Source organism: Prionailurus bengalensis, chromosome E2, assembly GCF_016509475.1.
Source record: "Prionailurus bengalensis isolate Pbe53 chromosome E2, Fcat_Pben_1.1_paternal_pri, whole genome shotgun sequence".
Classification (NCBI taxonomy): domain Eukaryota; kingdom Metazoa; phylum Chordata; class Mammalia; order Carnivora; family Felidae; genus Prionailurus; species Prionailurus bengalensis.
This window is the reverse complement of record NC_057352.1, coordinates 57,746,611-57,772,346: the sequence shown is the minus strand read 5'-3', so window position 1 is coordinate 57,772,346 and position 25,736 is coordinate 57,746,611. Positions and strand designations below refer to the sequence as shown.

The following is a 25,736-nucleotide window of genomic DNA, read 5'->3' as shown; positions in this document are numbered from 1 at the left end:
CTGACTATCCGCAGAGCTGCTCCCTTAGCAACAATCAGGTAGTTCAAGTTTGAATCGAAATCCGCTGAGATGTCCAGCTGCCCTCCCGGTTCCTACCCAGCCCCCTGGGCTCCTCCTCTCCACCCCCCTCCCCCTCCTGCCTGGCTCTGGGCTGCACCTACCGGCTCCAAGCCTCTCACCGGGAGTACTGAGCATCACTGACTGTATAATTACTAGTCACCAGGCCACTGGTTTTTTTCACATTTTATTTGGGAAACATCAAACACAAAGAAGTTGCAAGACCAGGAAGTGTGTACCTCCGATCCCTGAACACCTCTTTTTTTTTTTTTTTTAACACATGGTACCATTTTGCTTTATTATTTGGAATTTTTTTATTATATACAAATAGTAGGTTTTTCTGGACCATTTGACAGTAAGTTGGCTACAGCATGGCCCTTCGCTTCTAGAACTTTAGAATATAGTCCCTGGAAAGCCTGTCGGGAAGCCATCCGTCCAAGAGGGGACTGGGAGTCTCTGGAGGAGACGACCAACAAAGCGTGTGTATGTATGTGCATTTCACAATGCCAAGTGTCCGTGATTTCTTCGGGTTCTCAAAGGAATCCATGATTCCCCCCCGAAAATAGGAGAGGGAGCTCTAAGGTAAACCACTGCCTTCATTTTAAGCTGGAGAGCCAGGGAGACCCGGAATACTTTGCGGGAGAAGGGGGCGATAGCTGTTCTAAGAGTAAGAATATTTTTTTTTACAAAACCACAGTACGGTTATCAACATGAGCACGTTTACCTTCAATGCAATGGTTTAATCTAATCTACTGTCTGTTCCAATTTTGTCAGTTGACCTAATAATATCCTTTATAGCTTCTCCCCTGACCAGGATGGGTCCGGCATCGGCTGGATGAGGCGTTTATGCGGCCTATCTCTTTAGCCTCCCATAATCTGGACTGTTTCCACAGCCTTCTGTGGGATTTCTGACACCAAAATTTTGGATGAATGTAGCCCTCCCTTTTTAAAAAACTTTTTTTTGTTTAACGTTTATTTACTTTTGAGAGACAGAGACAGGTGCGAGCGGGGGAGGGGCAGAGAGAGGAGACAGAGAATCTGAAGCAGCTCCGGGCTCTGAGCTGTCAGCACAGAGCCTGATGCGGGGCTCGAACTCACAGACCGCGAGATGCTGGCATGCGAGTGGAGAGGGAGAGAGGGAAGGAGAGCCCGGGAGCGCTGGCTGGGCCCAAAGACATTCAGAGGAAACCAAAAGGAACCCTGATCATGCAGGCCAGATAGAACGTGCCAGAAGGCCAGGCCTGCACAGGCCACCCTGGGCCACCTGTGTGAGGACAGTGTGTCCCCCTTGCAGATGAACTAGTCCCTGAGGCTTGGAGCTGGACTTTTCTCTTCGCCTCTGGTCCCTTCCCTCCTTCCCCGTCCCTGCCAGCTGGGAGCAGCGTGCAGCACGGATTCTCAGAACCTGCCCGTTTTATGCGTGTGGACGAGAAGCCTCGGGAAGGGGATGTAATGTGGCAATTCACACAACCTGAGCTGAAAGAGCTGGGATGCCCTCAGCTCTGTGCCTCACGACCCTCGGCCAGCACCTGCCCGACCCGGCATTTGACCTCTAACCAAGGGGCCCCTCCAGGAACATGATGTCAGCCAAAAAAGAAACAAAGGGCTGTCCCCCAGAGCCCTGTGGCTCCCTGGTCATCCGAGGGGCCCCGCCTGAGACTGCACTCAGCCCAGCTCTGCCTTGGCGGTGGCCTGCACCAAACAACGCGTGAAAAATGTGGCGAGACTTTGATAAGTCACCTTTGCTCTCGGGGACAAAACCAAGGGCGGCAGGGAACGGAACGAATTTGGACGCCCCAAGCTACAATTAGCCAATCTTGCTGTTCCAAAGGCTTCCACTGTACTTGGCCAATGACCAGCTTAAAATAAGATCCCCTGGGGAGCTCGGCAGTCCCAAGCTTCAGGGGTCCCCTGCCCCCCCCCCCCCCCCGCAACTCCAAGAGAAACATTAAACGATATTAAAAAGTGATGTTGTGGCTTCTCTGCTGTATTGGGGCAGGTCTGGTCACGGGGCCGCTGGGTGAGGGGTGGTAGGGGTCAGGGGTCATCCACCCCTGGGCCACAGCCAAGACCGATTGGGAGGGACAATAGTTGGTTTCCGGGCAGTATTGCTTAAGTGTCTGCGATGTGCCGGGTGTTGTTCTAGCCCGGCAGACGCGGTGGTTAGCCCAGCAGGTGCTGGTGTGGTCCTGAGTAGAGAGGAAGCCGGGATGCAGGAAGTCAGACCGCAGATAATTCCAGAAGGAAATGAACTGGACCAGACCAGCATAGCTCGTGGTAAGTCCTAGGAAGGAAGAGCACAGTTTGAGGACACCGGTGACATGGGGACATGCTGGGGCCCAACGTGGACAGGCTTCTGAGGAGGTCTCACTCGGTTCTCCCAGGTCTTTGGGTTCCCCCAGAAGCAAACCCTGAGTCAAGGATATACATGCAGGTGGTTTATCCGGGACCCTGGTAAATACTGGCTAGAGAGAGAGAAGCGAGCCAGGGAAGGGAAGGCAGTACACCCAGGGTGTGGGATCAGCCCCACGGGCTGCTAGAGTTCAAGCCCGTCCGCACTCCAGTTGTCTGGGAGACGGTGTACCCAGGAAAACGCCAAAGGTTTATTGTATGAAAGTAAAGTTCCTGTCATCCGGATGCCTATTCCGGTGTCCCAACAGGTACAGCTTAAACAGTTTCTAGGACAGACCCAGAAATACCAGTTAGGGATGTTTCATTTCCAAACACGGGAAACCCTATTCAGACTTCATTAAATAAGCAGGCAAACAGACAAAAGGAGACAGACTGGCTCTTATAACTGAAAATCCAGATGGAGTCAGGTAGGGCTTGTTCTAGGTGTTTGGCCAATGTCATCAATATCAAACAAGCTCAGATTCTCTGCATCTTCCCTCTGCCTCCCTCGGTGTGTCAGCTTCACCCCCAGGCTCCCCTCATGGCTACAAGATGGCTGCCCAAGCTCCAAGCCCCACAGCCCTCGTTCCGTCAAGCCCACGGAAGGCAGAAGCCTTTTGTTCCCCCAGAATCCCAAGCATGTGTTTTCATTGAGTCCTACTGGCTGAGTGGTTTACTGCCACAGCCCTGAAACAATTTCTGTGGCTACACTGATGGGTTTACTTGAGCTGGGGCTCGCCCTGGAGCCGAAGATAGGCTCAATCAATCCCACCCAAACCACGTGGCTGAGAATGGGGAGGGTGAGTCTTCCTGGAGGAAAATTGGGGCACCGTTCCAAAAGAGAAGGAGGTGCTGGGCAGGGACCACATCATTCGGGACAGTCACAGCGTCTATAGGGTGCCGGCTGCCCCCACCTTCTGCCCCATCCCTTCACACGCATCCCTGGATTCTCATGGCACCCTCTGAGGAAGGTATGATTATCCCCACTTTACAGACAAAGCAACTGAGGCTCAGGGAAGGTGGGTGAATAGCCCGAGTCACCTGGCCAACAGTGATGGATTCCGGATTTGAACCCAGTCTGGCTGGCTCCAGACTCTATGCTTTTTTTTTTTTTTTTTAACGTTTATTTTTTTGAGACAAAGACAGAGCATGAACGGGGGAGGGTCAGAGAGAGGGAGACCCAGAATCCAAAACAGGCTCCAGGCTCCGAGCCGTCAGCACAGAGCCCAACGCGGGACTCGAACTCACGAAGTCGACGCCCAACTGACTGAGCCACCCAGGCGCCCCAAGACTCTCTGCTCTTAATCTCTACTTCCTACTGCCTTCCAGAAGCCCCTGTAATATATATGTATATTCCCAATGGGCTCTCTCTCACTACAGAGATGGTGCTAAGATCTAATCCTCCCTGAAAGACAGTATTCCACAGCGAGGATATTTGGTCTTTGAAAGAAGCAGGCTTCCTGGTCCAGAGGGACGTCCTGGCCCTTGGTTCTGCTCTGGGTCTCACACACTCACCAGCTCAGCTCGTTGGTGGGTTTCAAAGTTTATTTATTTTGTAATCTCTGCGCCCGACGTGGGGCTTGAACTCACGACTCCAAGATCGAGAGTTGCACGGTCCTCCGACTGAGCCAGCCAGGTGCCCCAAGGGTGTTAAGTATCTGTCAAAAAGCCCCCGGTCTCTGAGAGTCTCCCCTGTGCGAGGCCCCCGGCCAAGACTTCATGCACCTGATTTCGTCCACGAAGCGACCTCTAACAAATGAGAACATTGAGACACGGAATGGTCCCACAGAGGGTGAGGGCAGAGTTGACATTGACACTCAGCTTTGCCGGTTCCAGGACCTGTCCCTGTGTTACCTACCACCTCGAGGCTGTCCTTTTCCCTTCCTGGTGGGGCCGGAGGCGGAGGCTGCCACGGGCTTGCCATTGTGGCATGGGGCTACACGGTCCTCTATGCTTTCCCTCCTGCCCTCACCCCACGAGCCCTGCAGATTCAGAGGACTACTCCAGGCCCTAAGCCAGGCGTCAGTAAACTACATCTGCCTCTCTTGTTTTTGTAAATAAAGTTTTATTGAAACACACGGCCCTTTCATTGCCTAGAGTGCGTTGGGGGCTATCACCACAGAGTCAAGTCGTTGCAATAGAGGCCGTAGGCCCACAAGTGGAAATATTTACTTTTTGGGTCTTTATGGAAAGTTTGCTGGCCCTGCCCTAAGTGGTGTGGCCCCAAGATGGCCATCTAATCCCCTGCGTCAATTCCACCAGCGGGAGAAGAGTTTCTCCCGAGTAAGCCACGGAAATTGCGGGGTTGTATGTCACAGCGTTTGGTCCACCCTGCATCCCGTTTCCTGTAGCAGCTTGTAAAGGCGTCCTCAGGTCAGAGGTCCACACCAAACCCTGGCCGCTGGCTCTGGCAAGGGTCAGGAGCCTCTGTCCCCAGTCACGTTGGCCGGGACCAACATCCACACGCGTTGTCTTCTCGACCAGCACCAACTCTAGGCAATGAAATGTTTTCCTTTCCTAATGGCCCCAAGACACTTGTTCAGTCCCGTACATACATCTCAGAGCCATCAGCCTCTGTGATTGCCCATTTTTTTTTAAGTGTATTTATTTTGGTAGAGATAGAGCAAGCGGGGGAGGTGCAGAGAGAGAGAGGGAAACAGAATTCCAAGCAGGCTCTGTGCTGTCAGCGAGGCTCGAACTCACCAACTGTGAGATCGTGACCCGGGCCACAATAAAATGGAAAATTTCAGAATCTCGTCTGACATCATATTCGAGCACGAGGTTTCTATTCTCTCTCTGGAACCAACCCCTGTAAAGAGGACATCCTGTAATTCATTCATTTCCATTCAATGCTGGTTTATCAGGCATCTTCTATGTGGGAGACCCCTGCCCGGGGACACCGGGAGAAACAAACAGGGGGCCACCTCCGGGAGCTGGGAGCAGACAGGCCTGACAGCAGCCGAGAGCCAGGCACACCACTCTGCTACCTTCCCAGTTCAACCACCGAGATCCCCACAGACTATGGCATCTGTGGCTGAGTCACATTCGGGGGGGCTTTGAGTCGCGCCCAGCTAGATGACATCACCTCGCGATTTAAATACGGGGGCAAAACTTCACCCCCAGGGGATCAGGCCAAGAAGACATTAACAGACTCTCCATTTCGAAAGCAGCCTTCGTCATCGTCCTCGCTGTGCGAAATGAAGACCGTCTTGGGAGGAAGGGCTCGGACAGGCAGATTTATGCCACGCGGGAACAAATATTCCTTACTTAGCAGAACACAACAGAGTTAATGTCACTTTGAATAACTTGTTTACCCAGTGATGATGTGATGGATGGAAATCAAAAGCCTCTTGCCTGAAACTGTAGCCTGGGGTGGCTACTGTAGGCACCCCCGGGGTACAAAAAGTAAATCAATGTAAATTATCTCCTGGGGACAACAACGCGCAATAAACGGGCTAATTAATAGGCTTGGGTGTTTTAAAAATCCTCTCTTCCCGGAAAACAGTAACCAAGAGAAATCATTATTTCAGAGTCGCCCCCGAGAAGTTTCTTTTAGAGAAATAATGACTAACGGGTAAATTACCCAGCAGTTTCCTCGGGCAAATAAGATAACCGGAGCTTACCTGGCTTTGGGGCCGCCCCCCTGCTTCAAACTTGCCTGGGCACAAGCGCATTCCGGAGCACCAGGGGCCAAGGCAGCCCCTCCCCACCTTCCCCCTCCCGCAAGTCCCCTCCCCCTCCCCTCCCCTCCCTTCCTCACCCCTCCCTTTCCCTCCTTTCCTCCTCCCCTTCCCTTCCCTTCCCTCCCTGCTCCTCTCCTCCCCTCCCCCTCCCCCCAGCAGCTTCCTGGGTGTTCTGCAATCACACCAGCAGGACCACTTTCTTTCAACTGCACCTCCCACCTCGAGACCACCACCAGGCAGCCCTCCTGATTACTTGTCTAGATGCGGTGACCCAAGTACGCTGAGGTTAAGTGGCTGGCAGAGGCCACACACACCCAGGGGCAGAGGGGTGGTCCGGAGGGAGGGGACACCATGCCAGGATTTCAGCATCAGCACTGGCCTGGCCCCGTTGACCCAGCTTTCCAAGGCTCACCCGGGGGAGCAGTCTGTGGTCCTGAGCCTTAAAAGGGCTGTGGGTGCAGGGAGCCTCGGGCCGCAGGGTGTGTGGGGCCGGGGAGGGAGGGGGGGCCGGCATGATTTCAGCCATCCCTGGCCCCAGGTCTCCAGACGTCCCAGTGGCCCGTGCACCTGTTCCGTGGACACTGTCCAGGCTGGCAGGCGCCCAGGTGTCCAGACACGTGCAGGTGCAGCGAGGTTGGTCTTCCCCCCCCCCCCCCCCAGGCCCTCAGAGCACCTGAGAGCCCCCCCTCCGTGGGCTCCCTACAGCCCCCTGGAGGGAAAGCGAGGAAAAACGCCCACCAGGCCCTGCTAGGCCCGCAGGCCCAGGCAATCCCTCCGTCCACCCAGGCGGAACAGCTGGGGCGGCACCGAAGGACCGAGGCCCCGCTCTGCACGACCCCCTCCGTCCGCTCCCCAGGGCTGCCGTAACAGGTACCCCACGCCACCTGCCTTAAAACAGACAGTTATTCCCACCCGGCTCTGGAGGCCGCAAGTCTGAAGTCAAGATGCCGGCAGGGCTGGTTCCTTCTGGAAACTCTGGGGACAAAACCAGCCCGCGCCTCCCTCCAGGTTCTGGTAGTGGCTGGCCATCCTCGGCGTTCCTCGGCTTGTGTTCCCAGCGCTGCCGTCTCTGGGTCCGTGTCCACACGGCCTCCTCCCTCTGTGTGTCTGTGTCTCTTCTTAGAAGGACCCCAGTCATGGGATTTAGGGTCCCCGGTCCCGGCCTCCCCTGGAGCTGGCAGGCAGGACTGAGCCACGGCTGGCGCCACAATAAAGTGACTCTGTGTTTACAAAAACCACAGGCCCAATGTGGAGTCGCTTAGCCTGAGTTCGCACACCGGGGTTTGGGGTTTGGGGTTTAATTCATAATCTCACTGCAGTTTCACTGTCCCCAGAAAGGTAGCCTTAACTGGTCAGTCAGGAATTTTTCAACCAGAGCCACTGAGTCGGCCACCTGGGTCCTCTCTACCCCCCAAAGGAAGAGGAGGTAATCCGCATGATAAGACACTTTGCTTCTGCCCCTAGAAAGTTCCATGCCTGGGATAATCTTTTGTGTTTTTTTTTTGTTTTTTTTTTTTTGCTAATAACATTCTTGCTCTCCCCCTCCTTGTAGAACAACTTTCCATGTTGTCCAACTCCTTGGAAGCCCTCTCTGCTTGCTGGGGGGCCCCGCCCCACTCATGAATCTTGCTAGGGGGCCCCGCCCCACTCATGAAGCAAGAGGGCTGCAGGTGACCCCCTCCTCCCCCAAAAAACCCAGCAACAGCTAGAATCCCCCAGAAACTACACTTTTATTTAAGTCCCGGTGTGCCATAGTCCCCACCCCCCACCCTCCACCCTGTAGGCCCCTCTCTGTAACCCCAACTTCTCCCATGCATCCCCCCCAGCGCCCCATGCACCCCCCCACCCTTCCCCAGAGACAGCAGGGTCCAGCTTGGCTCGGGGACCTCGTCCGCTTCAGCAGGTCGGTTTCAGTCTCTGAATTTGTCCACGAGTGGTTTTGGGGGCCAAGCCCCCAGGCCCTGCTGGTCCAGGAGGAGAGACAGCTGCCTGCGAGCGTCCTGGTAGGGTCCAGCCTAGGACAGGACAGGAGAGTGGGGGGGCGCGTGCCTGCTGGGGGTGCGGGACCGAGGGGCTACAAGGGTGGCAAGGCGCTGACCTTGGCTGCCTCGTAGGTCTTCAAGGCCAGGAGGCAGGACTTCCCGAGAGCTCTGGCAGCCTGGCGGAAGGCCCGGAGAAAGGCTGCCTTGCAGAGGCGGGAGGGAGGCCCGAGGGAGGCCCTGGAGTTGGAGAGAGGAGGTGTGAAAATCCCCCATGGCAGAAAGACTATCAGGCCCGCGCCACGCCTCTCCTGCCACCTCCTTTCTCGCCCTGGTGATCTTGGGCTTGCGGGTGTCACAGGGTGGGTAATGGAAGCACCGGCCACAGTCCCAGAGCTAGGACTGGAACCAAGCTGGGGACCAGATGTACTCTCCCTCCCCGTGGGCAGGCAGACAGGGACCCCTCACCACCAGCCCGCCCATCGGCCTTTCTTACTCGGCCTTCACACGCCCGGTGGCCACATCCACAACCTCAACGTCGGTGTCCCCCAGGCTCCAGTTGAGGCTCAGGCCATGGCAGGCACTGGAGGTAGGATCCGAGGGGGCCACAGGGGGCCCTGCAAACAGGTGCAGCGTGGTACGGGCATAGGGCCCCAAGACCCCGTCTAGGTTGGGCCGGGTGTGGATGGCCCTGCTCAGAGTTGTGGGGTCGTGGCAGGGGTCGGCTGTGGGGACAGAGGCACGGAACGAGGTCTGAGTCACACACCCCACCCAGAGCCCACCTTCCACCCTCGCCACAGCTCCCCACCCCCCGCCCCCTCCCCCACCAGGGGCCTCACCCAGGACAAGGCTGGTGGCATAGAGGGGAGGCAGGAAGTGGGCGAGCAGGGCGCCCCCCAGCCCTAGCACGACCCAGCGTGCCAGCTTGTCGCTGGTGGAGAGGCAGCCCACGTGGGTGTTGCGCAGGGCGGGCGCTATGTAGCACACGGGCCTCAGCTCCCCGCAGATGTGGGCCTGCATGCGGGAGGACGGGCTGTGCAGGAGGCTGCCCTCAGCGGATGGTGGGAGGCTGCAGGGGGGCAGGGGGGGCAGGGGGGGCAGGGGGGGCAGGGGGAGCGCAGGCACCGGACGTGAGAGTCAGGGCTGTCCTCCTAGCCCCCCCATCCTGCCCTCCCCGATGCAGGCAAACCGAGGGACCCCCCACCCCGGACCCCCCACATACTAGATGTCATGAGCAGCTCCCTTGGGGGTGTTGCTGATGTACAGGTGCAGGAAGATCCGGGGCTTGAGGGCAAAGGGGGGCCCGGGCCCAGGCTGGGGGGCCAGTACCGACCGTTCCTTGCCCTTCGGGCCACCCTGTGTCGCCAACAGGAGCTGCCGGAACAAGAACCTGGGAGAGGCAGGTGGCGAAGCAGCTGGGGCCGTGGGGCCCCGCGTCCTGCCCCGGGGCTGCCCCCCAGTGCCTGCCCTGCCCGCCCCTCACCTGCGCAGGGCCCGGCGGGCCACCACCAGCCCGTGGCCGTCGTGGAGCTGCCGACCCGAGAACTGCAGCCGGCGGGCACAGCTGCTGCTGCCTGTACCCAGCGCCACCAGCTGGTAGACCTCCTTGGCGTGGCCCCTGGCGCCGGGGACCTCTGTAAGGCGAGGGGGCGGAGACGTGCCAGCCAAGGCAGGGGGCCCAGGAGGGGGGTGGGGGCTGCAGGCTGCCAGGCGGGGCAAGCCCTACCTCTCTCCAGGATGACCGCAGCCACAGTGCCCTTACAGGCCCAGTATGGGGAGGTCTTGTCCACCAGACGGTCAAAGCCGGCGCTGACTATGGCCGCGCAGCGCTGCTCGTGGGTCAGGAAGTTCTCTGCATGTGGGGGGAAGGGGGGAGGGGGGAGGGGGGAGGGGGGAGGTGGGGGCCCCGCAGGCTGTGCCCCTCTCCTCACCACGGGGGCCGGGTCAATGGGGGCCCACCTACCTACACTCAGAGGATCGAGTGGAAGCCTGCTGGGGGTCTCTGGGGACTCTGGAAGAGAGACAAGGGGGCAGGTTGCCATGGGTACCAGCGCCTGCCCTCCGGTTTTTTGTCCTTCTGGAAGCCAAGAAGTTCCATCGGTGGGAGTGTGATCGGATCATCTTCCAGAAACCCCAAATTCCTGGGCTGCCCCTGGCCGGCCGGCCGGCCCTGCACCCCCAGCGGGGGGCAGGCTTCAAAGGAATTAGAGCAGGGGTCAGCTCACATCCCGCTCCCCGGCTCCCCACAGGCCAGGTCTTGATGCCCAGATGGTCTCTGCAACACCCCAACTGTGCACACGCCCCCACTGGGGTCACCGGCCCCCCTCACCTGGGCTCCCCAGCTGACTCCGGATGTAGCGGAGGGCGGAGAGCGCCGCCTGCTGTCTGGCCTCCGGCTTGCTGCTGGCCTTGACCGAGGGGCAGAGCAGGCCATCCACCTCTGCGCACACGGAGAACGGGAGGCAGGGGTCTGAGGAAGGAGGGAGGGGGGTGAAGCTGCGAGCCCACGGTCCATCCCCCAGTGGGCCCACCTGAGCCACAGCCGCTTCCTCCTCACCCCACCCCTACCCTCACTGCCACCTATTGGCCGTCGGGCAATTTTGCCACAAAAGAAAACCACGAGAAATAAAAGAGGGGGGCATTCACTACAAACGACATAATGACACGTGAAAAATGAGTAACAATATTAAAAACACTACCACAAAATACAACACGTTTGAATGCACTCCAACCGTGCAGTGTGGATCCACGGCAGTCCTGCACGAGGAACTGATTTCGTTCTGGGGACCGTGGCCAAGGGCCTGTGTTCAAAGCCCCCGCGTTCACGCACGGCATCAAACGGTTTTATTTGCTCGCTGATTCTGCTCCTCGGTCGGCAGCACGCTTTCTCCTTCTTGGCTAAAACGTCTTCCTTCTTTTAAGAGAGGAATCCGTTTCCAAGTACCGGGCTGCCTGCAACTAGCCGAGGTCTGGGCTCGTGTTGCGGGAGCCTTCGCGCAGAGATTCACTCCCTGCCGGAGGACATCCGGAATGCCCCCTAGCGGGTGCAGGAGGAGCAATGGCATCGGAGAAGCTCCTGGGGCCGGATCGACCACAATGGGGCAAGTGAAGACACCTGGCGGACCTCCCCCCCGCCCCAACTCCGCCTGCACTCAGGCCTCCCCCCCCCCCCCCCCCAGCTGACAGTGCCCGTGGTGGGACAGAGCACAGGCCTCCCTGTGGCAAGTGCAGCCAAGGACAGGAGGTTACCCCGTGCGCTCGTGCCCGCAATCATAACCTGAACCCGGTCCCGGGGAGACACATAAACCCAAATGGTAGGACTTTCCACGAAACCACCAGCCTTTAGTCTCCAAAAACATCAATTTTCCTGGAGACGAAGACGGGCCGGGGAGTGGTTTCACATAAAAGGAGACTGAAGAGACGCGGCAGCTACATGACAGGTCACGCCGAGTGGGAAAGTGGTTATTACTGGGACAACCGGCAAAACGCGGGTGTGAGTGGTTGTTAGGTTACAGCATTACATCAGTGTTGTCGTTCCCGAATTTGATCACTCACCGTCGTTATGTAAAATAATGTCCTTGTCCTCAGGAAATACACTTAGGCATTCAAGGGGTAAACTAACTTTGGTCAGAAAAAAAAAAATAATGTATTTATATATACATTAAGAGGGGGAGAGAGAGACATCCACAAAACAGAGGTGAAAAGGCTAACTGAATCTCGGTGAAGAGCTTCCAGGAGCTCGTCCTTACTATTCCTTACAATGTTACCAAATAAAAACTAGGAACTAAAAACAGCGCCCACCCACATAAACAAGGGGCAGGGGTATCCTAAGCAGAAGGGAGAGGCGATATAACCCAGTGGTTCACACAGTGCAAATCGGCTACAGCCTCTCTGGCCTCAGTCTTCCCGTCTGTAACATGGGGACAATACCATGCCCCTCTTAAGGAAGAGTCATGAACACTCAATGAGTTCATGTGGCCGAAGCCCTTCCAACAGGGGCCTGGCTCATGGCCCAGGACCCAAGAAGGTGAGCTATGATCGTCTGTGCTGAACCCGTCTTCTCATTTTCTGCATTCTCGATGCTTCTGAATTTGGGGCTTTGATCCTGGAGACCGCCTCTCCTAGGACTGGCTAACTCCTAGAGAGGACAAACCACTTCCCTGCAAACGCACCTCTGACACAGAAACCAACCAATCCAGAGCTCATACGCCGGCCACCAACCCTAGATCACCCCACGGACAGGTACTGGGCAAGTAGGGATCCCCTCATAAGCCCCAAACTTACTCAGTGCCTTGCTTTGCACAATCGTAGGCTTACCCAGCGTACCTACCCTGCCTCAAGCATTCCTTCCCAAGAAAACCCCAACAAAGGCCCTGCGTTTTTCTCTCCCCCCCTCCTGCCTCCCAACCAGTTCTGGTCCTGTCCCCTGTGGCCCTGTGTGGCGAGGTCTGTCTCCTTTTCCTACGGATCTGAACTTCTTCCTCTTTGACAGTCATTTCCACGCCTGCTGCTTTACCACCCATGATGAAAAGAAGCCCCAAGTACGTTTTTAATACGGTACGTTTCGGGCTATTCACTTGGGGTTCTCTTCGGCAGTTGTACAAACGCTCCCAACAGCTGGACAGATAACTCTCTTACCATCTCCTTAGAAACTGGGAATGCTCTGGCATAAGGGAACCTGGTTTGGGGACCCGGGGTCCTGCTCTGTGTGTCTGTGTCGCAGGTGGGGGCGGGGTGGGATACACTGAGGAAGAGGAAAGGACAGGGTAACCAGTACAGCTCCATCCAGGGCTGCCATGATCACACTGGGCTTGAGAAGTCACTCTGGGAGCTACAATGTCGGCATGGCAACTGTAATTGCATGCAATTGGCCCTCAGAAAAAAACAGTGCAGAAAGGCTGGGTGGCTTGGGCCAAATCCCTTAACCTGTCGGAACTTTCAGAGGGCGACTTGCTGAGACCTCGCCAGTTGGATGTCTGGGGGGGCTCACAGCAGGTCTCCAGCAGGCGGGCTCCAGGCTCAGGCCCCAGCTCACGGTCCCTCCTCCGCCCAGGGAGCCCTGCGATCGCGGGCCTCGGGGCCTCACCTGCCGTCTGGTCCTCTCGGAAGACCAGGGAGACGCCCAGACTGGCTGCGTACTGCGTGAGCAAGGCCACGGCCTGGCCCGGCGGCGGGTCCTTGAGCTGCAGGCCCAGCTGTCGGGCCGGCCTCGGGAGGTCCCCGGCGGGCCCTGCGGGCAGGACAGAGACCCTGGGGGACCTCCCCATCCGTGCCCCCAAGTCTTCCCGTGCCCGGGCTGCCCCCAGCTCCCTGACTCCGGTCCCCGCCCTGGGCCCACCGTCCAGTGCTGCCGAGGCCTGGGGCTGCCCGTCCCTGTCGTCAGCGTTCTCCGCACTGGGGGCGACCGCGGGCTCCCAGGGGTCTTGGCCCAGGCTGGCTGAGGGCTGCCAGGGGCTGGGCCTGGGGTTGATTTGCAACGACGCCGCCAGGCGAGGCTTCCTGCGGCCGCCGTCATCCGTGCCTGGGGCGGCGCTGGCTGTTGAAGCCATGGCTGAACGCGGGGACCCGAGAGGAAGGCTGACCCACTCTCGCTCTGACTGCGCCCTTTTACGCGCGTTGGCGCGGCTTCACGTGAGGAGCACGGGGCTCGGCGGACTTTGCCTGGCAAGCCCCGCCCCCCACCTCGCTGCTGGCCAATGAGAGCCTGCAGGGCTACGTCGGACAGCCTGCCCAGCCAATTGGAAGGCCAGCCTCCTGGATCTCAACGGCCAGGATGCGGGGCCCCGGTTGAGCGATCTCGCTAATATCCCCCTTCCTGGGCGGGGGGGACTTCAAGCAAGGAGTGGGGAGGGGAGGAAGGAGGGCGAGGTTCCCGTTACGTGTTCTCCCAACCCCGAGTGGTCCTGGAAGTGAAGACCAGGGAAGGGGCCCGGGGATGCGCATCCAAAGCCTCACCCTTGCTCCCGCCCCAAGATGCCCCCAACTACACTCATCACACCAGACCGCCCCCAACCAATAAGCTTGAGTGGGGTGGGGGTGGGGGGAGTCCTTAAGTGTTATCAATCCGAGCAGCTGCCCAGCATCTGACGGATCTGATTTGGAAAACTTCACTGGAGGCCTTCCCCAAGCCTCTAGCCACAATTAACCATTTGGCACCCCCGGCTTTTTTTTTTTTCGAAGGGGTTTTAAGTTGGCTTGTAAAACTACCACGGGACAGTAGATAAGGGACTAGGGATGAAGGAAAACTAGCAAAAACAAGATGAAGTTAGGGATGAGGACAATTTACACACGGTCTATGATGCAGTACGCAATTATTTTAAGGGGCCACAGATTTAACTGAGTCTTACGGGAGCCAGCGAACAGGAAAATGTGACCCCTCGGTTCACAGTCCGGAAGATCTGTCGCCGTTGCTGCTGCTGCTATGGATTGCCACCTTTGGGTCTGACGGTGCTAACCAGGGAGCGTGGATGCTGGGGCAAAGAAGGAACAGTTGGTGGATCCAGGGACGTTTGACCTGGGAAGACCGGCAGGAAAGATTCACGCGCACTGGAGAAAAAGTTCTCAAGACACTTAGACTGAAATCAGACACTTAGACTTAGAAACTGATCTTTTAAAAATAATCGTTCTCGGGGTGCCTGGGTGGCTCAGTCGGTTAAGCGGCCGACTTCGGCTCAGGTCACGATCTCGCGGTCCGTGAGTTCGAGCCCCGCGTCGGGCTCTGGGCTGATGGCTCAGAGCCTGGAGCCTGCTTCCAATTCTGTGTCTCCCTCTCTCTCTGCCCCTCCCCCGTTCATGCTCTGTCTCTCTCTGTCTCAAAAATAATAAAATGAACATTAAAAAAAATTTAAAAAAAATCGTTCTCAGGGATCCTGGGTGGCTCAGTCGGTTAAGCATTTGAATCTTGATTTCAACTCAGGTCATGATCCCAGGGTCGTGGGATAGAGCCCATGTCGGGTTCCACACTGCGTGTGGATCCTGCTTGGGATTCTCTCTCTCCCTCCCTCTCTGCCCTTCCCCTGCTTGTACTCTGTCCCTCTCTCTCAAAATAAACATTTAAAAAAATAAAAATAATGGTTCTCCAAGTGTGGTGCCTGGATCAGCATCACCTGGGAATTCATTAGAAATGCAAGTTCTCGAATCACATCCCAGACCTACTGAACCAGAAACTCTGGGAGTGGGGCCCAACAAACTGGTTTGATAAGCCCTCCAGGGGATTCTGTTGCACGCTCAAGCTTGAGAGCTATTGGGTTAAGATAATGGTAAGATTTATGATTGCATGGTAGCTCTTAAAGTGTGACCCCCCCCCCCCCCCCACAAGTGCAATCAGCATCCACTGGGAATTTAGCAATGCAAATGATCGGGTTCCACCCCACCCAGTAACTGTTTTACACGCCACCGGTCAAATGATGCCATGGAAGCTAGAACTTGAGAAGCAATGCTTAGAGCTATATTTGCTTGACCACTGGGAGAGTTTCATGCACTCTAGGGGTACCTGTATCCCTGGTTATAAAGCCTGCTTTATACATCAGATGTGAAGACAATTCTTTGGATTTCTACTCACTGATACAGCGCTTGGTTCATAGTAAGTGCTCCGTACTCAGGAAGTGTTTGTTGAATGAATTAATTTAATACTGAACAGCAAGCCTGCAGAGATGGGATTCGAATCCGCATCAAACTGGCCTTCATTACACGGACCCGAGGGGACGGTATATACTTCTAGTGTCCATGGTGCCGCCTCCATGACCATTCTCCCTCCACCCGGGAGGTGGCGCTCCGCAGCGGCCGCGCAAGCCAGGCTTGGAGGCGGGACTTCCTGTCTTCGAGGGAGCACTTCCGTCCCGGCCCGGAAGACCGTTAATACCCGTGGTGGTGCCGTTCCATCTCGGGCGCTGGAGTCGGGGGGTAGTTTGCGGGCTCCCTCGTGGCGCGCGGGTTAGGCAGGTGCCCCGCGGAGCTCCAGGTCGCCGACGAGCACAGCGGAGCCCGGGCCACGTAAGTGCGCGCGCCGCCCGCACGGCGGGGCGAGGGGAGTCTCCGGCTGCGAGCGGAGCTCCGGCTTGGTCTGTGCGCGAGTCCGCGGGCTCCACGCCGTGTGGCTTTGGGGACGAGTTCCCCAGCCGCCGCACAGGGGGCTGTCAGCTCCTGCCTCGGGGTGCGGTGAGGATCCCACAAATGCAACGCGTGGGAGCAGCCATCCGGCACACAGCGGTTCCCGCGGGGCCTCTGCCGGTCGGAGGTGAGGGCGGGAAATGAGGCTGCCTCGTCCGGGGGGCTTTTCCGAGCTCGTGGGCTCCACCAGCGCCCTCTGCCTGCCTGGATTTGTTTGAGGCTGATTGGATCCTTTCTCGTCGTTCATTTCTGGATTTGTTCTTTCAACTTATGTGCGCGAATCGCTACTGTGGAGCGTATACCGAGGCACTGGGAAGAAGTGAAGTCCTTTCCCCATGGGGGCTGTTGGAGCAGTTTTGAATCAAATAGCTTCATCTGTAAATATCTAATCATACATCGCAGTGCGTGCTCTGGAGAAAGTGCAGGGTGTGGGGGGTGGAGAACCTGCCCAGGATTTTGTAGGTGGGTGGGAAGGATGCTGATGTTGATTCTCAGCGGAGAGATGGGTGTGCGGTGAAAGGCAGTACGGCGAAGAAATCCCTAAGGAGGTCAGTGTGCTTGGAGCCCAGGCACAAGAGATGAGCTAGACGTGAGCTGGAGATGTGTTTGGAGACGTGCCCGCGCTGGTTTATCAGGGATGCAGCCCCTTCTGGGAGGCATGGGTACTCCCTAACTGCCTTCCGGACAGAAGGTCCCGGGGAAGCCAGTGTTTTGCACAAGGGTTCACTGAGCCCTTCTTTGATTCCCGCCACTGTCCTCACCTGTTCTGTTGTGGGCGCCCCATATTGATTTTTGAGAGACAGAGGAGTGCTAGTGGGGAAGGGGCAGAGAGAGAGGGAGGCACAGAATCCGAAGCAGGCTCCAGGCTCCGAGCTGTCAGCACCAACCCCGATGCGGGGCTCAAGCTCACTAACCACGAGATCATGACCTGATCCGCAGTCGGACGCCCAACTGACTGAGCCACCCAGGCGCCCCAAGACATAAATTTATTATTAATCAACGCACAGCTGCATTTTCTGCAAGGTACTGTATCTGACAGTGGGAAGACAGATGAAGAAGACTCCTTGGCTTTGGGTGAACTTGACTTGGTCTTGGGATGTGGGGTGTGTAGCCTGCAAATGTGTGGTTGTAACACGTGACAGCTATGGTACAAGCTGACCCCTGGCCACCTGTCTGACTTCTTCCCCTCCCGTGCTCCTCGTTTAGTCTGTGGCCTCCCTAGTTGTTTCTCACACTTTCCTGCCCCAGGACTTTTGCACATGTTGTTCATTCGGCCAGGAGCCCTCATCCCAATTGTCTGCGTGGTTCTGTTCCTCCTCATGTTCAGGCTGTGGCAAATGCCACCTTCTGAGTGAGGCTTTCTCGGGCTGCCATCACCTCCCTCATGGTTGGTTGGTTGGTTGGTTGGTTGTAATATAGCCCTTACTAACATCTGGCGGGAGGCTACATGTTGATTTTTCTCCATTATCCACCTCCTGAAATAAAGTAACGGTCCTTTCGGCGGACTCTTTACTCTCCCGGGAACCCTGCAGCGCGCTGTCAGATTCGAGTCTCTGAGAAAGCTCTCGACGCGTGGTTCTTGTTTTCCAGGATGGACTTCCCCGGCTCGCTCCCACCCACGTTGTTTAGGACCGGCCCCCTTGGTGTGAGTAACACCCCTGACCTGTCTTTCATGTGTAGCTGGAGAGACGCGCTCACCCTGCCTGAGCCCCTGGCCCAGAACTCCCAGGTGAGGATGGCGGGGAGAGCCCCGGCAGCAGCCCCTCCACTGCCCCGCTCCTTTTCCAGCACTCACACCCACCGTCAGGATGCAGGGTGGCTTTGCATTAGTGCACATCTGCCAAGACACAAATCTGCCACGCAGAACCTCGCCTTGGGGTTATAGAGGACGCCCTACTCTCCCCAGAGGGTTTCCTGAGCAGGAGCTGTCACCTCGCTCGTCCCCCCCCCCCCCCCCCCGCTCAGTTTTTCCCACATTTGCCCGGCAAATGCTCACTGATGAGCCCCTCCAGGGCGCCGGGTACCTTTTTAGGCCCTGAGAATCCAGCGTGAGTAAGTCACATACACCCCCTGCCTCTGGGACTAAGGGTTCGGCTGAGTGAGAACAGACCAGTGGGGAAAGGATAAAATCATTACCGAGTGTGATAAGGGCTCTGAACCAGCACAGTGGGGATGAAGGGGGGCGGGGCAGGGGTGCGTGGGAAGGGATGAGGCAGGAGGGAAGGAGAGGCCTCTGGGACAGGAAGGACAAGGCTCTTTGCCTGGAAGCCCAAGCCATCTGGCTCCCACTCAGAGACAGGCTGCCTAAGGGTTATGCCAGGCGGGCGGGCCTGTGGGTTCCCCAAGTAAGTAACCGCGTGGTGTCCCGAGCAGAAGCGAGAGTCAGGCGGCACTCGGGTCTCCGGTAGTGGCACGGGGGCTCCTTCTTTGAGAGCCAGCGCGGCTGTGGGTCAGGAGCGCAGATTGGCCCCAGGCTCCTGGCCTTTTTCTTGGCTAGCTGCGTCCTGGGGCCAGGCTCCCTGTGTCTCCATTTCTTCACCAGTAAAGCGACGGGGACCGTTGTACCAGTGAGTTAATAAGTGACACATGCCAGCGCCTGGGACCGTGCTCACCGTGTTGTTGTCGGGCTTGTGTTTCCTCAGAATGGGGTGTCGTGCACGGCCGCAGCCCCGCTCTGGGAGCCGGAGACCCCCGGGCCCCTTCCCTTGCTGCCTCCTGGTCCCGGTAAGGATCTTGGTCCTTGGGGCTCCCTCCCAAGCTGCTCCCATGTCACTTCTGCCCCCCACCCCCCCACCCAAAGGCCTTCCCTCCGGTCATCTGGGACGCCTGGCCCCACTTCTGGGCCCTTTCTGGTTCCCGAGACAAACCCCTTCCCCAGCCTCACTGTTCCCTCAGATCCCTGGGACCCTGGGGTGACCGCCCGGGACCTGCTTTTCCGGGGAGGTATCCCGTTCCGAAGAAAGCCCCGGGCTGTGCTGGATGTGACGGAACAGGTGGGTAGGCGCACGGTGGCCAGTGCCGTGTGGCCGGGGCTGTGCTTAGTGACCTGGCCTCCTCTCCTGCAGCTCAGCCGCTTCCTGTGGGACCACGGGGACATAGCCTTTGCGCCCCTGGGGAAGCTGATGCTGGAGAATTTCAAACTAGAGGGAGCACGGGTGAGTGACCCCGGTCCCACCGGGAGAGAGGCTTCCCCGCTTCTTGGGGTAACGTCGGCTGTGCGAGCTTGACAAGGCCTTTCCACACAGAGCCATTCTAAGAAGAAGACAGTGGTCAGTGTGAAGAGTCTGCTCCAGGACCTCGGTGGACACCAGCCCTGGGGGCAAGTGGCTAGTGAGAAAGGCCGGGCTCAGTAGGCCTAGCTGGCGGGGGGCGGAAGGAGCCAGGGCACGGACGTAGGTCTCTGTCACGGTCATTTCCCCTGCCCCGTGCAGTCATGAGCCATAGCGCACACACAGTTGCAACTGGAAGTGGAAGAGAGAATTCGGTTCACAGACTGCAGGCATGGCTGCATCTGGGTGCTCAAGTAACGTTAATAAGGCTCTGTCTCGTTTTTTTCTCATCCGCTTGGCTTTGCTTGGCTTATCCTAGACGAACTGTTTCTAAGTGGCAGTGAGAGAGCTCTTGATTTCGAGGAAGAAACCCGGTGTCTTTCCTGGGGCACCGGCAGAAGTTCTGGGAAGGGGGTGGTTGGCCTAGTCTGTGGGTCTTGCTTCTCTATGAGCCACTCACTGTAGCCAGAGGTGACATGTGACCACCCTTGCAGCGTGCGGGGCGGGGCGGGGGGGGGCGGGAATAGGGTCGTTTCCCAAAGGAAGAGATTCTAGGTCGGTGGAAACCGCACCTACTGGCCTGGCCTCCCTTGGGATGGAACCTAGTCTTCCTCTCTGTCACTGCCACTGCCTCAGCCTCACCCTCCTGCCGTTCTTTTGCCCCCAGGTGTCCCTGGGCTTCCCTCAGCTTCCGACAGCGCCGGTTCTCCATCCTCGGGGGCCCCGTCCTGGGCACGTCCGTGGCCGGCCTGCTGGGAGAGCTGCTGCATGAGGAGCTGGCCACGCGGTGGGAGCGGCTCCTCCTGGACGACGCGTTTACCGGGGGCGCGTTGGCCTGGGTGCCCGGAAGGACGCCCCGGGTGGGACAGTTGGTCTACCCTGCGGGAGGCGCCCTGGACAAGCTGCGTATCCTTTCCCGCCGGGCCAGAGGGCGTGGAGGCGGCTCCCTGTGGGGCGAGAGATGCCCCGGCGTGGTCTCAGGGCAGGATGTCGGGGGCTCGCGGTGACCAGAGCTCACACACTTGTCCTTAGCGAGAGGCCCAGATTTCCAAGAGGTCAGCGTGGCCCCAGGTGGTGACCCCCAGGCCCTCGGCGACCCTGGCCACATCCAGCTCCGAGGGCCTGTCCGGCAGGTGGTGACCCACACAGTGCAAGGGGAAGGTGAGTCCCTGGGACACCCCCTTCCTCCGTCCTTTCCCCCTCACTGACCGGCCTGCTGCCTGACCCTGACCCTGACCCTCTCCACCCCTCAGCCCTGCTGGCTGTCCGGTCTGACTACCACTGTGCCCTGTGGAAGGTCAGTAAGCAGGGGCGCCCCGCCCCCCTCCAGGTGCTGCAGATCGGGAAGGGGGCCACAGGGATCAGCCTCAGGTGAGGGGCTCAGACGGGCTGGTCTGCGAGGGGGTGGGCGTGGGAAAGGGGAGGTCAGCTGACCCCAGTTGTGCCCCGCAGCCCTCACCTGCCTGGGGAGCTGGCTGTCTGCAGCCGTTCGGGAGCCGTCTGTCTGTGGACTCCCCAGGATGGGTATGCCCCCTTCCTGTGGCACTCCCCTACCCTGGCGCGTCCTGGACCCCGGGCCGTGTCACCCCGGTACCCACCCCCCCATCAGCCCGTCTCCCCGCCCACGGCTGGCCCGTCTCCCCAAGGCTGCAGCAAATCTACAAGGACCCCGAGACCCTTGTGTTCCGGGACCCCTCTCCCTGGCGCTGGGCAGACTTCACGGCCCATCCCCGGGTGCTGACCGTGGGTGACCGCACTGGAGTGAAAATTATCGACACTCAGGTGAGGGGAGGGGACAGGCACCGGCACAGCAGGGGGACAGAGCGGATACACGGGGGAGGGCAGGGCCGGGGAGGGGGCTTCCCCAGAGGGCCACTGGTGGGGGGACTGTCAGGGGTCTTGCCGCGGCCCCCCCCGCTGCGCGGGGGTGCTGACCTGGGTTCTTCCCCCAGGGCCCACCCGGGTGTGGTCTGCTGCTCTTTCGTGGGGGGGCAGAAGCAGCGTGCCAGAAAGGGGAGCGCGTCCTGCTGACCCGGTACCTGGGGGGGTGTGGCCCCGAGCCCCTGTGCCCCACGTTCCATCTCATCCTGACCCAGGTGAGCGGTCCCTTCCCTCCTCCCCCTTACGCCGTCCCAGAGACGATGGTCAAAACAGGAATCACAGAGACGACACCCCGGACACTCTCCCGATGAGTCGATGAGCCCCTGAAATGTGCTGACCGGTGGGTGGGACCTCCCCGCGGGGAGGACACATCTGAGCAGAGCTTTAAGGCAGCCCCAGGGATGGCCCAGGTGAGGGAAGAAAGGTGTGGGGTGTCACAGGGCATCTGAGATTCCCCCGAGGGCCCGCCCCCCACACCCCCCAGGATTCTTGGGGTGTTAGTAGGTGTGTGTCGAGCGTAGGTTCCAGGCTCGGGCGGGCTCGGGGAAGGCCCAGTGGGTTCCTATGTGACAAGACTGCTCTGCGCCTCTCCTGAGAACCTGTCCCTGTGTGGCGCTCGGGGTGACTGACGCACCCGGGAAATGCCTCCCATATGACACTAGCCAGGGGTGGGGGGGGAGGCGGGCAGGGCAACCACAGCGCTGGGTCACCTCTGGGGCCTCGGCTCATCTGGAGAGCCGGGATACATGGGGGACACAGAGCTACCCGTCTCATCAAACACTTCTCTCGCGCCTCAGTCGCATGCCTTCGGTCATGGGCAGTCACCCGTGGCCCCCTGGGTCTGGTCGCATCCCCTCGGTCGCAGCCTCCCCCACATTCACCCCCATCGGATGCCCCTGCAGTCTGGTCACGTACCCTTGGTCGTGTCTCCCCCCCACCCCCGATCACATACTCAGTCACAGCCCTGGGTCTCGCTGTTTCTTGTCGTCCCCAGTTCTCGCTCTACCTGGTGGATGAGCGCCTCCCCTTGGTGCCCCTGCTGAAGTGGAATCACGACCTCCCCTCCGCCCCCCTGTTTGCCCAGCTGCTGCCCCCGCCCCAGCCCGGGCACGCACAGCCGCTGCTGCTGGGGGGCCAGGGCGGGCACCTGCGGCTGCTGCAGCTCGCAGGTGAGGGGCCGGGCGGGGCCGGGGGCAGGGGCGCAGGATGATGGGCGGCCCCTCAGCTCCCCGTCCTTCCTCCAGGAACGGGGGCCTCCGCGCCCCGGCTGGCGGGCCCCCCCCAGTCTCTCCCCTCCAGCAGCGACTCCCTCTCCGCGTTCCCCCTGCTGGAGCCCAAGAGTCAGTGGCGGCTGCAGGAGCGTCTGAAAGCGCCAACCATAGGTGCGCTGGGGCAGGGGAGCGAGTGGGGGTGGGGGGACTGTACCCGCCCCCCCCCCCCCCCCCCCAGCCCTGGCATCACCATCACTCCCATCTCCAGGTCTGGCTGCCGTGCTCATGCCCTCTGCCTCCGCGCCGGTCCTGTTCCTCTTCCAGCTTTCCGCGGCTGGGGATGTCTTCCACCAGCGCCTCCGCCTCCAGGCGGACCCCGGGCTCGCCTCCGGTGCCCCCGTGGCTTCCTGGACTCCCCAGGCCACCGCCCGCTGCGGCCGGTGGCTGAAGGCCCTGCTGGAGGTACCCCTGCCTCCCCCCGTGTGGGCAGCACCCAACTTCTCCCACCGCCGTGTGCTAGGCTGCGTGGAACCGCGGCGGATGGAACAGAAGGTGCCGGAGGGTCTCCGTGCGGCCATGGCCGAAGGGCGACTCCTGCTGCGGAGGGACCTGGGCGCCGCGCCCTCTGCGGAGCCACCCCCTGCCCCCGAGCCAGGCCCCGAGGACGAGCTCAGTGCGCGTTTGGAGGCAGCCTGGGAAGGCCGGGCGGCCGCCTGGTGGGAGAGCCAGCAGGGCGGGAGCTCGGGGCCCGGGAAACGGCCCCAGCGGCACAAGCGCCGGACTCAGCTGTCCAGCACTTTCTCCTCGCTCAGCGGCCGCCTGGACCTCTCGGACGCCACCAGCCCCCCCCGCAGCCCAGACCGGACGTCCCCTGAGGCCAGGCCTCAACCACCGGTGACCCCGCCCTCCCAGGAGCTGACCCAGGAGCCGTGGGCTCGGGGTGTCCCCTCGGAGAGGCAGCAGACGCTCCGGGACTACATGGCCAAGCTACCGCTCCGCGGGGACCCCCCAGGAGGCGTCCCCTCACCCCTGTCCCAGGCCTCTGGTGTCCGGGCCACCCCCTCCGGGCAGCAGCCCCTCCAGGATGGCTCAGCGGAGCGGCCGCTCCGAAGGCACACGCTGGGAGGTGCCGCCGTGCCCTCTTCCCAGACCTCCAGCGTCCGGGCCACCCCCTCCAGGCAGCAGGCGCCTGTCCCCTCGGGCTCTCAGCCGAGGAGGAGGAAGCCCCGCATGGGCTTCTGAGGCCCCGGGAAGCTGCTCCCCCACCCCGAGAGCCCTTCTTCTCCGACAGCTGCCCCTTCCAGGCTGGAGCCCGGGAAGTGGAGAGAACAGTCTCCAGGGGGCAGACCTTTCTGCTTCCTGGAGGTCACGGGACTGCAGGAAATACCCCAGAAATGATCGGGAGCCAGTCAGAGCCACGGGGACAGCAAAATAGTCGTTTCTCCCTGTTTATGCTTTTGCTCGAAGATCCTTCCTGACCTCACGTTGCAAAGGCCCCGGTGGTCCTGTCGACCCGTGCAAAGGCCTGAAGGTCCGTGTTGTTGGGATTCGTTCCCTGCAGGGGGCAGTGTTGTGCTTAAAAGCAGGGGCCCCCGTCGACTTTGGGGTCACGGTGCGGGTGCCTTGCCGTGCTCAGGGAGGCTGCTGATGCTGGTTAGTTGGTGTTTGTTGAGCAGTTTCGACCAGGATCTAATGTTCTCTAGGGGGAGACACTCGGTCCTGCATTGAGGGATTGAATAAACTCGGCCTCTGAGCCCGAGCCCGGCAGCGTCCCTTTGCGTGGCGTTTGACGTGTAATGCGTGAATTGACGTCCTCCGAGGCATGTGGCTCAGTGAAAGATCCTGCTGTCCTTGGGGGAAAAGGGGCCCCCAGAACATCACAGGACACCAGGACTTCACCCAGATTTCTTATCACACGTGAGGAGAAGACTGGTCCTTTTCTCGGGGCACCTGAGGGAAAGGCGCACACGACTCGCGCAGATTAAATAACACCCTGACTCGTTGGGTCCTGGCGTGTCTGTAATGCTCGTGGGAGACGTGCGTGGTTACACAGTTCACACCGTGGAGGATGGGGGGGTGGAGGGGGGCGACACGTTGTGCTTTTGAGTGGGACTGCAGCGCCGTCCGCACTTGGGGGGGGGTGCCAGCATGGGGGGAGCCGGGCACCCGGCGCCCTCAGCAAGGGCAGCTCTTTGGAAGCAAGGGGAGCCCGGCCGAGGGGGGCTGCGCCCACGGGGGGCCCTGGTCACGGGCTCACCGTCCCCGTCAGTCTAGGGGCGTCAGTCAAGGGTCACCTTGGGGTTCAGTCCGAGCCAAATTCAGTGTCCTCGCGGCCTCCCGCCTCGGGCTCTGCGAGCTCCGTCTCCAACCGTGGCCCGTCCTTCTCGGCGGTGTTTCCTAGTCGGGAGAGAGGGTAACTGTGTTCTCTGGAGACGTGGTCAACCCCCACGTCTTCCTGCGCGTGGGCCTTGAGGCAACCACGTGAGCTCGTGTCGGGAAGGGAGCCTGGCAGGGGCGCCTGGAGCCCTCAGTCGGTTAAGCAACCGGCTCCTGGTTTTGGCTTAGGTCGTGATCTCACGTTTTGTGAGTTCAGGTCCCAAACCAGGCTCTGCACTGACAGTGTGGAGCCTGCTTGGGGTTCTCTCTCCCTCTCTCTGCCCCTCCCCTGCTCTTGTGCGTGTGTGCGCGCGTGCTCTCTCTGTCTCTCTTTTCGTCTCGAAATAAATGAATGAACTTAAGGAAAAAAGGAAGAAATCTGGTTACCAGCTAGTGTTGGGTGAGAGCAGGAATCGTCTGGGCTCGACAGAGACCCGGTGACAGTTCCTGAACTACTTACACCCACCCCGTTTGCCTGTCACCCGCTTCCCCAAACGTGCGTTTCCCTGGCCATGTGTGTGGGCCCCCGGCGCCAGGCCAGGCTGATGTGTTGGTCTGTGACTTCACGTGCCCCGCTCAGCCGGCCGCCCCCTGCCTGCCGAACCTCCCTTCCCTGCCGGCACTACGCCACTCGTCCACGCAGAGGACGCCACTCTCCGGCCAGGGGTCACCCTCATTTTGTCCCAAGCTCCCAGCTCTCGTGTCCCCAGACCCCGCTCTCCCTCGGAAGCCTGGGTCTGGAGAGGCCGAGGATCGGGTGGGGGGTGGGGAATGACACAG

At 59.6% G+C, this 25,736-nt stretch overlaps 3 protein-coding genes across 8 annotated transcripts in view; 1 reads left to right on the top strand and 2 right to left on the bottom strand.

The window, feature by feature from the left end:
* Positions 1-7,842: 7,842 nt before the first annotated feature.
* Positions 7,843-13,749, bottom strand: ADAD2 (adenosine deaminase domain containing 2). The gene is made up of 11 exons (XM_043599783.1): positions 13,449-13,749; positions 13,197-13,340; positions 10,440-10,580; positions 10,074-10,121; positions 9,837-9,962; positions 9,594-9,744; positions 9,333-9,500; positions 8,950-9,179; positions 8,607-8,835; positions 8,230-8,350; positions 7,843-8,146 (listed from the first exon to the last, which is right to left on the bottom strand). The coding sequence occupies exons 1-11, from the start codon at positions 13,657-13,659 to the stop codon at positions 8,042-8,044; spliced, it is 1,674 nt and encodes a 557-aa protein (XP_043455718.1). The 5' UTR covers positions 13,660-13,749; the 3' UTR covers positions 7,843-8,041.
* A 2,180-nt stretch (positions 13,750-15,929) lies between these two features.
* Positions 15,930-24,582, top strand: TAF1C (TATA-box binding protein associated factor, RNA polymerase I subunit C). 3 transcript variants are annotated; one of them, XM_043599775.1, is made up of 15 exons: positions 15,930-16,102; positions 17,810-17,948; positions 18,862-18,943; positions 19,115-19,212; positions 19,285-19,374; positions 19,465-19,538; positions 20,156-20,394; positions 20,533-20,649; positions 20,742-20,859; positions 20,941-21,012; positions 21,135-21,270; positions 21,441-21,584; positions 22,364-22,538; positions 22,614-22,751; positions 22,849-24,582. In XM_043599775.1, exons 2-15 carry the CDS (start codon positions 17,811-17,813, stop codon positions 23,820-23,822), a joined length of 2,595 nt encoding a protein of 864 aa, XP_043455710.1. In that variant the 5' UTR covers positions 15,930-16,102; position 17,810; the 3' UTR covers positions 23,823-24,582. The 3 variants fall into 3 exon arrangements, with proteins under 3 accessions (XP_043455710.1, XP_043455709.1, XP_043455711.1); XM_043599774.1 differs by having other exon boundaries at positions 15,945-16,102; positions 18,862-19,374; XM_043599776.1 differs by lacking the exons at positions 15,930-16,102; positions 17,810-17,948; positions 18,862-18,943; ... (7 more) ...; positions 21,135-21,270; positions 21,441-21,584 and adding an exon at positions 21,664-21,779.
* Positions 24,015-25,736, bottom strand: part of DNAAF1 (dynein axonemal assembly factor 1) — a 24,677-nt gene continuing 22,955 nt past the window's right edge. For 3 of the 4 annotated variants that reach the window (XM_043599777.1, XM_043599780.1, XM_043599781.1), the window contains one exon: positions 24,587-24,977. In XM_043599777.1, coding sequence (XP_043455712.1) covers positions 24,883-24,977 — 95 coding nt within the window. In that variant the 3' untranslated portion in view covers positions 24,587-24,882. Of the gene's footprint in view, positions 24,136-24,586; positions 24,978-25,736 lie in introns of those variants that run through there. The other variant, XM_043599779.1, reaches the window with a different exon arrangement.

Bases quoted from the DNA above. Each gene is read 5' to 3' on its own strand.
- ADAD2 (XM_043599783.1), bottom strand. From the start codon at position 13,659: ATGGCTTCAACAGCCAGCGCCGCCCCAGGCACGGATGACGGCGGCCGC. The intron at 13,341-13,448 runs GTGGGCCCAGGG...TCCTGCCCGCAG, and splicing joins GGCCTCGGCAGCACTGGACG to GGCCCGCCGGGGACCTCCCG. The intron at 8,147-8,229 runs GTCAGCGCCTTG...GTCCTGTCCTAG, and splicing joins AGACCTACGAGGCAGCCAAG to GCTGGACCCTACCAGGACGC.
- TAF1C (XM_043599774.1), top strand. From the start codon at position 17,811: ATGGACTTCCCCGGCTCGCTCCCACCCACGTTGTTTAGGACCGGCCCC. The intron at 19,375-19,464 runs GTGAGTGACCCC...CTTTCCACACAG, and splicing joins TCAAACTAGAGGGAGCACGG to AGCCATTCTAAGAAGAAGAC. The intron at 22,539-22,613 runs GTGAGGGGCCGG...TCCTTCCTCCAG, and splicing joins GCGGCTGCTGCAGCTCGCAG to GAACGGGGGCCTCCGCGCCC.